Source organism: Andrographis paniculata, unplaced genomic scaffold, assembly GCF_009805555.1.
Source record: "Andrographis paniculata isolate CXL003 unplaced genomic scaffold, ASM980555v1 Contig51END, whole genome shotgun sequence".
NCBI lineage: Eukaryota > Viridiplantae > Streptophyta > Magnoliopsida > Lamiales > Acanthaceae > Andrographis > Andrographis paniculata.
The window spans coordinates 3,518,866-3,531,747 of NW_026137586.1; the positions used below are offsets into that span (position 1 = coordinate 3,518,866).

Genomic DNA, 12,882 nt, shown 5'->3' on the forward strand with positions numbered 1-12,882 from the left:
GTACCCAACCACAAAGTTCCCAAGCTCCAATAGGTTTGCCATGTCTACGGGCTTCTAATCAGCGTCTCGGATCATCTCTTGCATTATGGTTACGAGCCTTGCGGTTCTCTTACAAGCCGAGACAACCTGTGCAATAGGATCTCAAAAGAAATAATCTGTGTAGATTTGCTTGATTGCTCACTTTGTCTTGTTTTGTTGTGTTTATCCTTTTTTCGGATTGATCATGTCATTAGAAATTGATGGGTTGCTGCTATATTGGGTTATCATTTTGTATGTAGTATGCATCATTTTGCTAAGGTGCTTTTGGTGGCATTATGTTGTTTAGGTGTGTGGAGGTGAGTTTGGAATACTTTGTTTTGGAAGCAAACATGATGATAAGGGTTGAATTGTTGATGTGATAAAACTTAACGAACATCAGTTATACCAAATTTTTTTGGCTTATGAATCAATTTATTTATATACTGTGAATTTGTAGTTTAAAGTGTTGCTGTATTGCCATGGCTTTTTGGCATATTTCCATATTATGTTAAATCTCCTATGAGAATATTTAATTGATGTATATATAAAATGATTTATGAGTGTTACGCACAAAAAATAATAATAATAATAATAATAATAATAATAATAATAATAATAATAATAATAATAATAATAATAATAAGGTATCCAGAGTCAGTCGGTGGGTTCTCAGTCGGTTGGTTCTCAATCAGATAAGCAAGTCAGATGGTCCGCGGTCGGGCAAGCAGGTTGGATTATCCGCAGTCGGATAAATGGGTCGGTTGATACAAAGGTTGGCTGCTATGGGGGTCGGTCGAAAAAGGAAGTCGGGCGAAGAAAGGTCTGTTGATAGGTCAGACGATTGAAGAGACCAAATAGTGGTCGTTTGATGGGGCGACCAGTGAGTCTTTTGATCTGGCGACCAATTATGTATCTAGATTGGTCGGTTGGTCGGTCGTTGGGTTATGCGGTTGGCGAGGCGGTTAAAGACATGTGTCAATGAAAGAGGCAGTTCTGAGTTCTGTAACTGGTGGGAACGGTTGGTGAAACAGTGCGACGGTTCTGAACGTTTTCTTCAAAGAATATTTAAGGATTTGGATCATCATTTGGCAGGGGATCTTCAATCAACTTCAACAAAGCAAAGTCAGATTTGGGGATCACCACTTTAAATTTCAGTCTTTTATTTTTCCAGTTTATTTTCTGTACCATACAGTGTTTAGAGATTCCTAATCTCAGGCACTAATTAATCAAGTTTAAGGATATTTTCTATATCTTTGAATTTTACTTTATTTTTGTTGAAAAATTACATCAACAATGAGCACAATGTAATTTAATTCGGATGGTGATGGTATATGATTGGAGATATTATTATTATTATTATTATTATTATTATTATTATTATTATTATTATTATTATTATTAAATGTTGCTTTGATTGTGTAGTGTAATAATATTTTGATAATGCCTTGGAGGTGAATGATTTGTCTTTAGCTTTGATTATTATCATGTTGTCTCATAGAGGAGTATGGTTTGATGAATGAAGATAGTGCAGACAAGAACAAATTAAAACAGAACAAATTTAGACAAAGCACACTTAGTAAATTCAAACAGAACTAATTCAAACAAAACACAATACTAATTCTTTTACTGCAAAGCAACAAGTAGATGCACTATTAGTCCTTAAATACATCATCAAATTAAAAGGATATCTACTTGGCCATAATTGCAACAACGATAACCATATAAATAAACAACATAATCGTCTACTTAGCCATTGCCACAATTGCAACAACAATAACATTAATAACCCAAAGATACTTAATCATGTTGATAATTCTTTCAACACGTTTTGTGTTTGACTCTATTGCTTTAGCAATAATCTCGATTTCAGACCTCACCGTGGTAAATAGCACTTCATTGACATTGGATTCAGGTTTTGAAATTTCTTCATCTTCTTCTTCAAAACTACCAATCACACATTTGGACCGATCATTTTCTTGTGCACTCAAGGGATCTAACCAACAAAAAAAGTCACATTATTAGTTTCTACAATTGCAAAACAACTTACCTTCGGTGTCTTTCGTAGGGCCAACTACTCGAAATTGCAGCATATTTTCCACATTTACATATTGGATTTTTGTATCGCAAATCCGATATTTCACCTCTCAAACTCTTCTTAGTATTTGACGAAGTCGTCGACATTAGCACCACCTATACTTCGCAACTAAGGTCAACCAATTAATTTAATAAAATTGATTAACATTTGCAAACAAAAAACCCAACATCAAAGGGAGAAATCAAGACATGTTCAATTTTAAAGAACCATAAACATAAACATCCAAAACAATATTACTAAACTTTCACACCCAACCAAATTAAAGAACCATTACCGATGTGTTAACGAATATTGTAAAAAAAATTTTAAAACCAAACAACATAATTTTTTTACCCAGGCTCACAAACAGACCCATCCAGCGCCAATGTACCAATTGAATCCATTAACTCCAAAAATTGCTAAAATTCACCATCTAACGATCTCATACAATGTCCACTAATTTTGAAAAATTATTAAATAGTACAACATAACATTAATAACCTAATCAAACAAAAATTCATTTACACCCAAACTTAGACATAAACCTATTGGAAATCGATTACTCAAAATATTCACCCTCAGCAAAAGCTCGCAACGAAAAAAATCATTCACACAAAACATCCAACCTTTAGGCTCCAATAAACAAACACCCAAGACATAGGAACAAGAGAGAAAAATAGGAAATAAATATAACAAAAATACAAGAAAGAGAGGGAAGTTAGAAAACAATAAAGGAGAAATAGACGTAAGAACATATTGGCAGGGAAGAACGTGAACAATTTTACCAAGAAGAGAAAATTCTTACCTAGAAGAGAAATTGTTCGAGTCGACACAGACCAGGAACTCTTACCTACAACTGAATGAGAATATAGTGTGTATAGTTTTATCTTAAACTCTATATTAAACGAGGGTATAAATGTCCTTTTACATTGAAATTATAAATTTTATCACATTATGCACGCAAAGACAACGCGTATATCCAACCTTCTGTTAAATACAGACGGAATGGGGATAATGTGTGTATTATTATATTTCATAAAGGTTAATTATGCAAAAAACTAAATATAAGGTATTTCGTGCAAAATTTCTGTAACACAAAGGTATGTATTGAAATTTACCCTTAAAAAAATGATTGAATCCGATATTTTATAAAAAAAATAATACTCCCTCCGTCCCGCAAGAAGGTTGTCATTGGCTTTTTGTGTGTTGATATTTGAATATTAATTATGATATCAATACGTAGTACAAATCAAGAAAAGAAAACAAAAATAAGTTTATTAGTATCTTATAATACATATACAATGATATTTGTCAAGTAAATTATTCAAATATAAGGATATTTTTAATGTTAAGTACAATGACGCAAAAACTAAATGGCAACCTTTTTGCGGGACGGAGGGAGTATGTTAGTTATCACTGCTCAAAAAAAAAAAAAAACAGCTTAATAAAACTTAACGAGAACAAATCTTATATATACCCCCTTCGTCATCTTTTTGTATGCTCAAATATTTAGATACAAATTTTAATAAAAATAAGTAATAATTGCAAATATTGGTTTTTTATAATAAAATGGTACAAAAAGTAATGTATTTTTTTGCTAAAAAAATGAGAATATTTGACTAATAGAAAACATAAATATAAATTTGAATGATGAATGGAGTATTAGATAGTTGAATTGAAGTAATCTATTCATATACATATTATTAATACAATTGAATGTTAAATTATAATAAGTTGTTGAATTAATTGATTCAATAATCTTTTGAATATATATATATATACACACTAGCAGGTATCCTGAGCTATAAAGGGTATCTTACATATTAAATTAGATGTGTTGTTCAAATTATTATATATTTCAAAATAATAATAAATAAATTATAAAAGAATAATAATTACAATAAATATCATTTTATTTTGCGTAAGTCTAACTATAAGAAAGTATTTAATAATAAAATAATTGCTAAATTGCACAAAATCTACCTGTGGTTTCACAAAATTGCGCCAAATCCCCTATATTTCTAAAACTGCATCAAACTCCCTCGTGGTTTCATAAACTCTGCGTCTAACCCCTTTGGCGGTCCTTATTTAACGGTATTTGACATAAATGCACCCAAACTGCGAGTAAATTTTAGAATCTCAATTTCTAAACCCCTAAATTTACAAATATATTTATTTTTCTTATATTTAGCCTAAAAAAACAGTAAAAATAAACTCTTAAAACCTGAGAAAAATAACTATTTTTGAGTATATTTACTATTTTTTGAGGTTAAATATAAGAAAAATGAATATATTTGTAATTTTAGGGATTTAAAAATTGAGATTTTAAAATTTATTCGCAGTTTGGGCGCATTTAGGTCAAATACCATTAAATAAGAACCGCCGAGAGGGTAAGACACAGAGTTTATAAAACCACACAGTTTTAGAAGTATAGGGGATTTGACGCAATTTCATAAAACTATATGTAGATTTTGTGCAATTTAGCCAAAATAAATAATAAAGAAAGCTCTATATATAGAATTATATTGTATTAAAACTTATAATAAAAAAAAATATACGTTAAGGTAACTTCTAAAAGTTTACATAAGTGATAATTTTTTTTATAATCTTTCATAATTAATATTCCTCTTGATAATCTTCTTTTTTGATAATCTCCTTAACTTATGCTCTAGTAGATCCGGGACTACACCTCCGCACGAACTCCGCACAAACACTTTCATACGGAACTATCGTAACTCCTACATGGAGCAGTCTCCAAAAAAGTACCACGAAAGTATTTGTGCCTCATAGCACATGCCCATAAAGACGAATCATCCCGAAACCTTCACCAAATCTTATATGATAAAGCCTCCACCATATCCGTCAATCTCCGAATACCCAATCCACCTTTCTCCACCGGTCGTGCGATCTCCGCCCAAGAAACCCAATGCCCCCGACGATGACCATTCTAAGATCCCTAAAAGAATCTTTCAAATAATTGCTTCACCGACTGGAGCACTGTCTGCAGCGGACTAAGAAACTATAGTAAATAAAGCGGAAAGGAATATGGTATACTCGGGATCAACTAGAGGCGCTCTCCATGCAAAAGGACGAATCTATCTCATTTCGTCAAATACCTTCAGAGCTTGCCAAGGAACCTCTCATACAATATGTTCCTTCGATGTTCCACATAAAGTGGGGCTCCCAAATATGTAAGCGGGAGATCGGCCTCCCCAAAGTCCATGGCCTCTCGGAGACGTCCAAACGAGGTTGTTTGTCCTGAAGTGAATGTTCTAGCAATCTGGCTAGTGGGCTTTTCAAGAAGAACATATGGTATTTTCCATGCATCATTATCTGGGAGTCATAACAACAAGTTGAACAGGGCTAAATTCAAGCAAATACCCTCGGGCCTAGACTTTATGATATGACAAAGAGTTGGAATCGTAGATCTTTGAGCTTAAATTAGCATAGAACTCCATCACCAGACGGGGGCAGTACTTCTTCAGTCTAGTAGCCCAAAAAAACAAGCGTTTTTACTCTAAATACAAACAAAATCCAAGCTTAGTATACAAATTCCTAGTAAATTAAGTTTCTGCAACAATTTTTGAAAAGGAAAGTTTATTAAGGGCATACATGCAATTTGATGCATAGTAGTATGCCTCAAATAAGGGTTTCTCTACTCAAAGTGACGAGGGTTTCCACTCTTTATTACTTTTGCTTCTTTTTTATGTTAAGTACGGGACGAGCTCCCAAACTTCTTCTTCCACATTCGTTCCATTACAGTAGATAAACAAACAGAGTCCTCATCATCATCCTCTGCCTCCTCAGCACCTCTAGTTAAGACCTAAATCTCCTTAATGTTTCGAGCAGCATCCCCAATAACTTAACATGAAGACTCCTCTATATGAGCAAGAGCAACAAAGGGTTCCTCAGTAGGCACGACACCGTTCTCACCACTAGTAGCAGCTTCCTCTATTTCACGATCATCAATAGCAGCTTTTGCAGTGACCTTATCAATAGTTTGATCAAGGATTTTATTATCTTTCTCATGTTTGACATTTTTAGGATCCATAAGAGCAACAAGATTCAGATTGATTTGAGAAGCAACAACAGTTTCTTTGAACTATTCTGCTGCAGTAGCACTATCGGTTGCAAATATAGGCCCTCCTCTAGCGGTCAACATCCATAGTTTCCACGATGTGTTCACCAGTGGTTGTTTCTCCTTCGACTTCGGAGTTGGTTTCCATAACTGGTTCCTCAACTATGGTGTCAACAACAATAGTAGTGACCTCCTTAGGTTTTCCTTCATGATATGTAAATAGTTTCAGACTTTGACATGGCTTTCTTGCATCGGGAGGACGAGTTTCCTCCAGCCTTCTTTGAGATAGGTCAGGAATCGAAACAAGCAATCACTATTTTTATTTTGAAAATTGAACTTACAATTGAAATTATGGGTTAAAAAGATGAAGATTAATGATGATAAACAAATGTACCCTTATCGATATATATAGACCCTGGAAACAGATAAATTAACACGCCACCATCATTACCCTCCTTGAAAACATGCACACAGGAATATCATAACACAGTTGTCACAACATTTCTCTGCCTTAGGTATGCAGACTGCATAGAGGCTAAAAATTCTTTTTTGTTGACCGACAATGGAAAATTTCCATAAGTTTCTTTTTATCCAAATAATTCCTTAAATACTGGAGTAAATATAGCCAATCAAATTAGTTTATATATGAACACATACCTAAATTCCTTCTCAATTCTTCAAACTTATTCGAATCCAAAGATTTAGTGAATATATTCGTCTTCTAACATTCAGTTCCCACATGTTGCAAGATGCAAATTTCACCTTTCATAAGCTCTCGGATAAAATGATATCGGATGTCAATATGCATATTTTTCTATGTTGAACCGGTTTCTTTGACATATTGATAACACCAGTGTTATCCCAACACAACACAAATGACTTTTTTTCGATACCATAATGTCGTAGCATCTGGTTAATCCATAATAGTTGGCAACACCAGCTTCCAGCTATGATATATTCAGCTTCAAAAGTAGAGAGAACTATATAATTTTGTTTTATTAACCTCCAACTTATTAAATTATCATCAATATAAAAACATCCTTTAGTTGTGCTCTTTCGGTCATCACAATAACCAACCAAATATGAATTTGTGAAACCAGTCAAGTCCAAACTTAATCTCTTTGAATACCATAAACCAAGATCCGAGTTTCTATAGATGTCTCTCAAGATCCTTTTTACGGCCTTCAAATGGGATTCATTCTGGACTGATAGAAAATGAGCACAAACATCAACGCTAAATGTAATATCTAGACCACTTTCAGTCAAATAAAAAAGGTTTCCAATGATACTTATATAGATATCCTTAAGATATGTTTTTCTTTGGCATCATTTGACAGTTTTTTTGTCATCTCGGTATTCTAACAACCTTAGAACCTTGCATATCAAATTTTTGGATTATGTTCTTTGCATACTTGGTCGGCTCATAAAGATTCCATCATGACTTGCATTATTTGTAATCCAATAAAGTATGTCAACTCCCCTATCATACCCATTTCAAACTCTAAGTGCAGAACTTAATAAACTCATCATTTAATTTCTCCGTCGTTGATCCAAAAACTATTTCATCAACATAAATTTGAACAATTGTAATATTGGTACCTTTATGTTTGATGAACAATGTCTTATATGTGGATCATCTGGAATAATACTTTCCAATCAGAAAGGTTGAAAAACATTCTTACCAAGCTTGAGGGGTTTGTTTCAAACCATACAATACTTTCCTCAAACGGTACACATGATTCAAATGATATGGATTTTTATATCCTTTGGGCTGATCTACATAGATTTCTTCCTTAATCCAACCATTCAAAAAAATAATGTTGATGTCGATTTGATAGTGTGTAAAGCCAAGCAAGCAAGAAATAGAAAGTATGAGCCTCATAGCTTCAATCGTTGCCACAGGGGCAAATGTATCATCATAGTCTATGCCTTCAATTTGTGTGTATCCCTGAGCAACAAGACGAGCTTTGTTTATTGTAATATTCCCTTGTTCATCAGACTTACCCTTGAGTATCCATTTTGTGCCAATAACATTGATTTTATATGGTCACTCCACTAACGTCTAGATTCTATTCCTTTCAAATTGGTTCAACTCATCTTGCATGGCATTGATTCAATATTTATATTTCAAAAGCTTCTTCAACACTCTTTGGATCATAGATGAATACAAAGCAATTCATACCTACTAGCTCCTTGAAGTTAATGTGTTTTTCTTTCATCACACAACCTCATTGTGGGTCTTTAATTAAAATATCAATATGATAGGATTTGGAATTTTGAATCTCAATCTCCTTTCTTTAGTATTTGATTGGAAAGCATAAATTTGTTTGGTGCAGTTGTAACGTCAATGAATTCCTCAGGTTCTCTCCAATCGAATCGGATTAAGCTTTCATCACAGATATGTTCTGAATTCTGATTTGGATGGTTTTGAATTTCAATAGGAGAATCATGAGCTTCTGGTTGGGGTATTGATAAGCGAAATTTGATTTTTGAAATTAAAATAGGGAATTTATTTTGAGTTTCTTGAGTGAAGTGTACATTATTGGACATGTTCAGATATAGATAATGAAAATAAAGTTGTAGACCCTGAATCACATTTATTTATATTCTTTTTACTGGTGAGTTTTCAGGTCGAACACATGGATTTTAAGTCGTGAAATTTAATCAAGAATTTTATACAAGACATTTCTATGACCCAAGAATTTTAGATGTAGAGCAAAATGATTAACACAGAAACTGACTTCCCTAATACTTGACCTTAAAGGATTTACAACAAGACTTCACTAACGCCTAGAATCAGAATATTATAAACAAGAAATTCTACTGTCACTGGACATTTTTGTGACCCAATAGAACAGTGCCTATTCCCTATTAATTATCCTAATCTCTGTCTTATTAGTGGTTTTACCTTTATGTTACCTTTCTTTAATCATAATCGAATTCAGAACAGCAACTAAGCAGGTCGACAAGGCTCCCGCGTACTTAACTACACTGGACTACCTAGAATTTTTTAATGAATACGACGCAAAACTAGGCTTAGATAGCCAATTCTTCTCTGTTCTTCCACATCAAAATAGAATTCTAATCCTAACATTTTGACAAAAATATGAAGCAAAAGATGAAGTGAATGTTATAAAATCTTGATATTTCATTAAAAGAAAACAGTAAAGATCTACATTACAAAAGAAATAATCAAAGAAGTAAATCAAAAGTAGTAAACTATTCTAGAAAGCAGTAAGGTGAGCGACCAGAGGAGGAGAAGATCTCAACTTTTTTGACCATTCCTAACTAGAGAACTCCCTTACAAGGTTGAAGCTCTCGGAAAATACAAAAATCTACATAAAGTAATGTATGCGCTGTATCACGTAGTTCTTTTTACAAAAAGAATCTGGCCCTATTTATAGATCTCTGGGATCGACAGTTGCAAAGCAGTTGAGCAGCAGTTGAAACTTCTTGGGCAGTTAGGCGGTTGGCGGCGGTTAATCTGTTGAAGCAGGTGCACCGGTCATAACTCCTTAGTTGTTGTTGTGCTCGCTCTAATATATAAGGGCACAGATCTTCTATGCTTGCCTGGATGGCTGGAGGGCATCAATGAAGCTTAATCGATGTTATCTCCGTTGATTGGTAGTGAAATGGCTTGACCGCTAAGAGACGAATAGTTAGTAAATTTTTGGAGTACACGCTCTCGCTTCTGTAGCGGTGGATGTCTAGTCGCTGGTGCTGGCGCAAGCAGTAAGACCGTCGCTTGCCAAGCCGGAGTGCCGTCGCTTGACTTTCAACACTTGGGTTTTTCTGGGCCAGAAACATTGCTTAAAAAGGCCAAAAAACGTTAATAATCTCAAAAGATGAGATCTAGATCATACCAAACGAAAAAAATCAATAAAGTATATCATAAATCTGATATTGTAATGGTTGTCACATAAAAATTCAAGTAATACACAATTTTGTCAAGCGAAAAATATGTTGTTAGTTGGAGTTATCAGGTATTAACACTCCATCAGCATCTTAGTTGGTGGATCTTTTTTCCACATAAGATCCATAGAAAGTAACGTTTATTGATTCCATAACCTTCTTTGTGTGCTTGTTGTATAATCGATAAGCTTTGTTGCTGTAAAGGTAACCAATTAATATTCCTTCATCGAATCTTGAATCAAACTTCAGAAGTTAGCTCCTATTCTTTAAGATGTAGCACCTACATCCAAAAGTATAAAAACAAGACACCTTCAACTTCCTTCATTGCAATAGCTTATACGGTACGATCTCGGTATGGGGTGGCAAATAGACTCTGCTGATCAAATAACATGCAGTGTTGATTGCCTCAGCCCATAGAAATTCGCAACACATTTGTCTTACATCATCGATCTAGCTATTTCCTATACCGTTCGGTTATCCTTTCCATAACACCATATTATTGAGGGGTTTTCGGGGCTGAATACTAATGAAGTATTCCAAGATCATCATTGAAACTATTAAAATTTTGATTCTCAAATCTATTTCCATGACTGGTACGAAGTTGATTCACATTTAATATTTTCTCATTCATTAATTTGTTCACAACTTTTCAAAGACATCAAATGTATCACTCTTCGCCTTCATAAAATCAATCCATGTATGGTGAGGTCGTCAAAAGCGACGATGAACCTGCACTACCACCAGGTCCGATTACTCGAAACCATACCAAAAAGTATCAAACTAATATTATGGCATTAGTTCTACATTTGGAAGAGGAGAACATTCATAAAGTTGAAGCATGGAGGCCAATGGGAAGAGCGTTGTCAACATTGGAGTGCATCCACCCTTGAAGACCACAATTTATAACACCCATCGGAGTTTCTACTCACATCATTACCCATGTGGGATAAGATGTGTTTTATTTTATTTAATAAGGTGGGTCCATTCAATCTAATTAATTGAACATCTCTTATTACTTAATTAGTGGGATATAAATAATATATATTTTTGTCCCACATTGGTTGTAGAGTCTTTTACCAAACTAGCCTCCCCTATAAATAGGGCACTTGGCTTCACTTGTTAGACACCTTAAAACTTATATCAATTAAAGTTTTTCTCTTTATTCCACTTTATTGGAATTAGTGTGTGAGCGAGGGTTACCCTTGCATACGCGTATCATTCTCAAATCGGGTCCTTGGGTTGATTCATTGGGTTCGTGGCTTCCGAAACCGACCGGAGTTTCTAGCCATATCGTTCGAGTCTCCATTGGTTTAGAGGTGTTGGGTCTAGGCAACACTTGGGTTCACATCCGATCGATTGACGAATCGGACACCGGTAATATCTTTTTTTACTTAGTTTTTTTATTTGAATTTAGTTTTAAGTTTTGGTTAGTATAGTTTAGTTACTTGGGCTGCGTCAATATATATCTTGAAAAGCCATCATTCTAGAAAAGAATATATTTTTTGTACCTCTGAGGTTGGGTGTGTCCATTGGACCCATAAGATCCATGTGTAGCAATTCTAGACATGCATTGCTACTCTAATTTTTTACTGCGGGAGTGAGATATGTTTATACTTTCCACGAGCATAGTCACCACATGTAAAGGTAGGGACTTTTGAAAAATTTGGCAATCATTTAATTGCTCCCAATCTTCTCAATTTTATCAGATGTTGCTCGTTGACATGACCAAATTTTGTGTGCCATAGCAAGGCTTTATCATTCTTAGAGATTAAAGAAACACCCATCGCCTTGTCAAGAAGATAGCAATTGTTCCTCGATTTTTTTTCCAGTCATCACACATTCATTCTTGTTGTTATACACCTCACATGTATTCTTGGTGAACTTTACTTGTTGTTCATCATCACACAGCTGACTTATGCTAATAAGGTTAGTGCTTAAACATTCAACAAAGTATACCTTAGGTATCTTTGGTATTCCTGTAGCTTCAAAAGAACCATAGTGATAACCGATAATTTGTATTTCGTAATTTTGTTACAAATCCACAAGGAATTTATATTCGAAAATCAGGGAGTGATGTTTATAGAAAAACGATCAGATATAGTAAATCATGTGGTTGTAGACCCTGAGTAGTTATCACAATTATTTATACTCTTTTTACTGGTGAGTTTCCAGGTCGAACACAAGGATTTTAAGTCATGAATTTCACATGTGAAGATCTTTGAAAAAGCGACGGAAATAGCAGGCGGATCCAAAACGTCTAATCTATTGAAAGCAGTAAATAAAGCGGTAAGAGTGAATGAGCGGAGGCGAGCAAACAAAGGGCGAAGTATGAAGTGTCAGCGGTAACTAGATGATCGGGACAGCGGGAGCGGGGACCGAGTTAATGGGACATGAATGAATGGCGGTTACCGAGTGAACGGGACATGAGTGGATGGCACATTATGTATATATATGTATATAGATGAGCGACAGAGAGTGAAGGAGATGTGTTGTGTTTGACTTGTGCGTTACTAAATGGATAGATTTCCCTGTATGTAATGAGCGAGCGATGTAAGTGTGTTATCGAAGATATATGTATATTACGGAAACGGTTAGAAAGGGATGATGTAATTATATCAACTGAAATATAAAGAATTCATAACATTGGAATTTTGACCTTAAGGGATTTACAACAAGACTTCAATAACACCCAGAATTAGAATATTATAAGAACGAAACCCTACTGTCACTAGGAATCTCTGTGACCTAATAGACCACCGTCTATGCCCCATTAATTATCTCAACTTCTGCCCCATTAGTG

General features: G+C 34.5%; 1 protein-coding gene across 1 annotated transcript; it reads right to left on the bottom strand.

The window, feature by feature from the left end:
- Positions 1-1,653: 1,653 nt before the first annotated feature.
- LOC127253852 (uncharacterized) lies at positions 1,654-2,213 on the bottom strand. The gene is made up of 2 exons (XM_051278642.1): positions 2,066-2,213; positions 1,654-1,962 (listed from the first exon to the last, which is right to left on the bottom strand). The coding sequence occupies exons 1-2, from the start codon at positions 2,197-2,199 to the stop codon at positions 1,761-1,763; spliced, it is 336 nt and encodes a 111-aa protein (XP_051134599.1). The 5' UTR covers positions 2,200-2,213; the 3' UTR covers positions 1,654-1,760.
- Between the last annotated feature and the right edge of the window lie 10,669 nt (positions 2,214-12,882).

Bases quoted from the DNA above. Each gene is read 5' to 3' on its own strand.
- LOC127253852 (XM_051278642.1), bottom strand. From the start codon at position 2,199: ATGTCGACGACTTCGTCAAATACTAAGAAGAGTTTGAGAGGTGAAATA. The intron at 1,963-2,065 runs GTAAGTTGTTTT...TGTGATTGGTAG, and splicing joins CCCTACGAAAGACACCGAAG to TTTTGAAGAAGAAGATGAAG.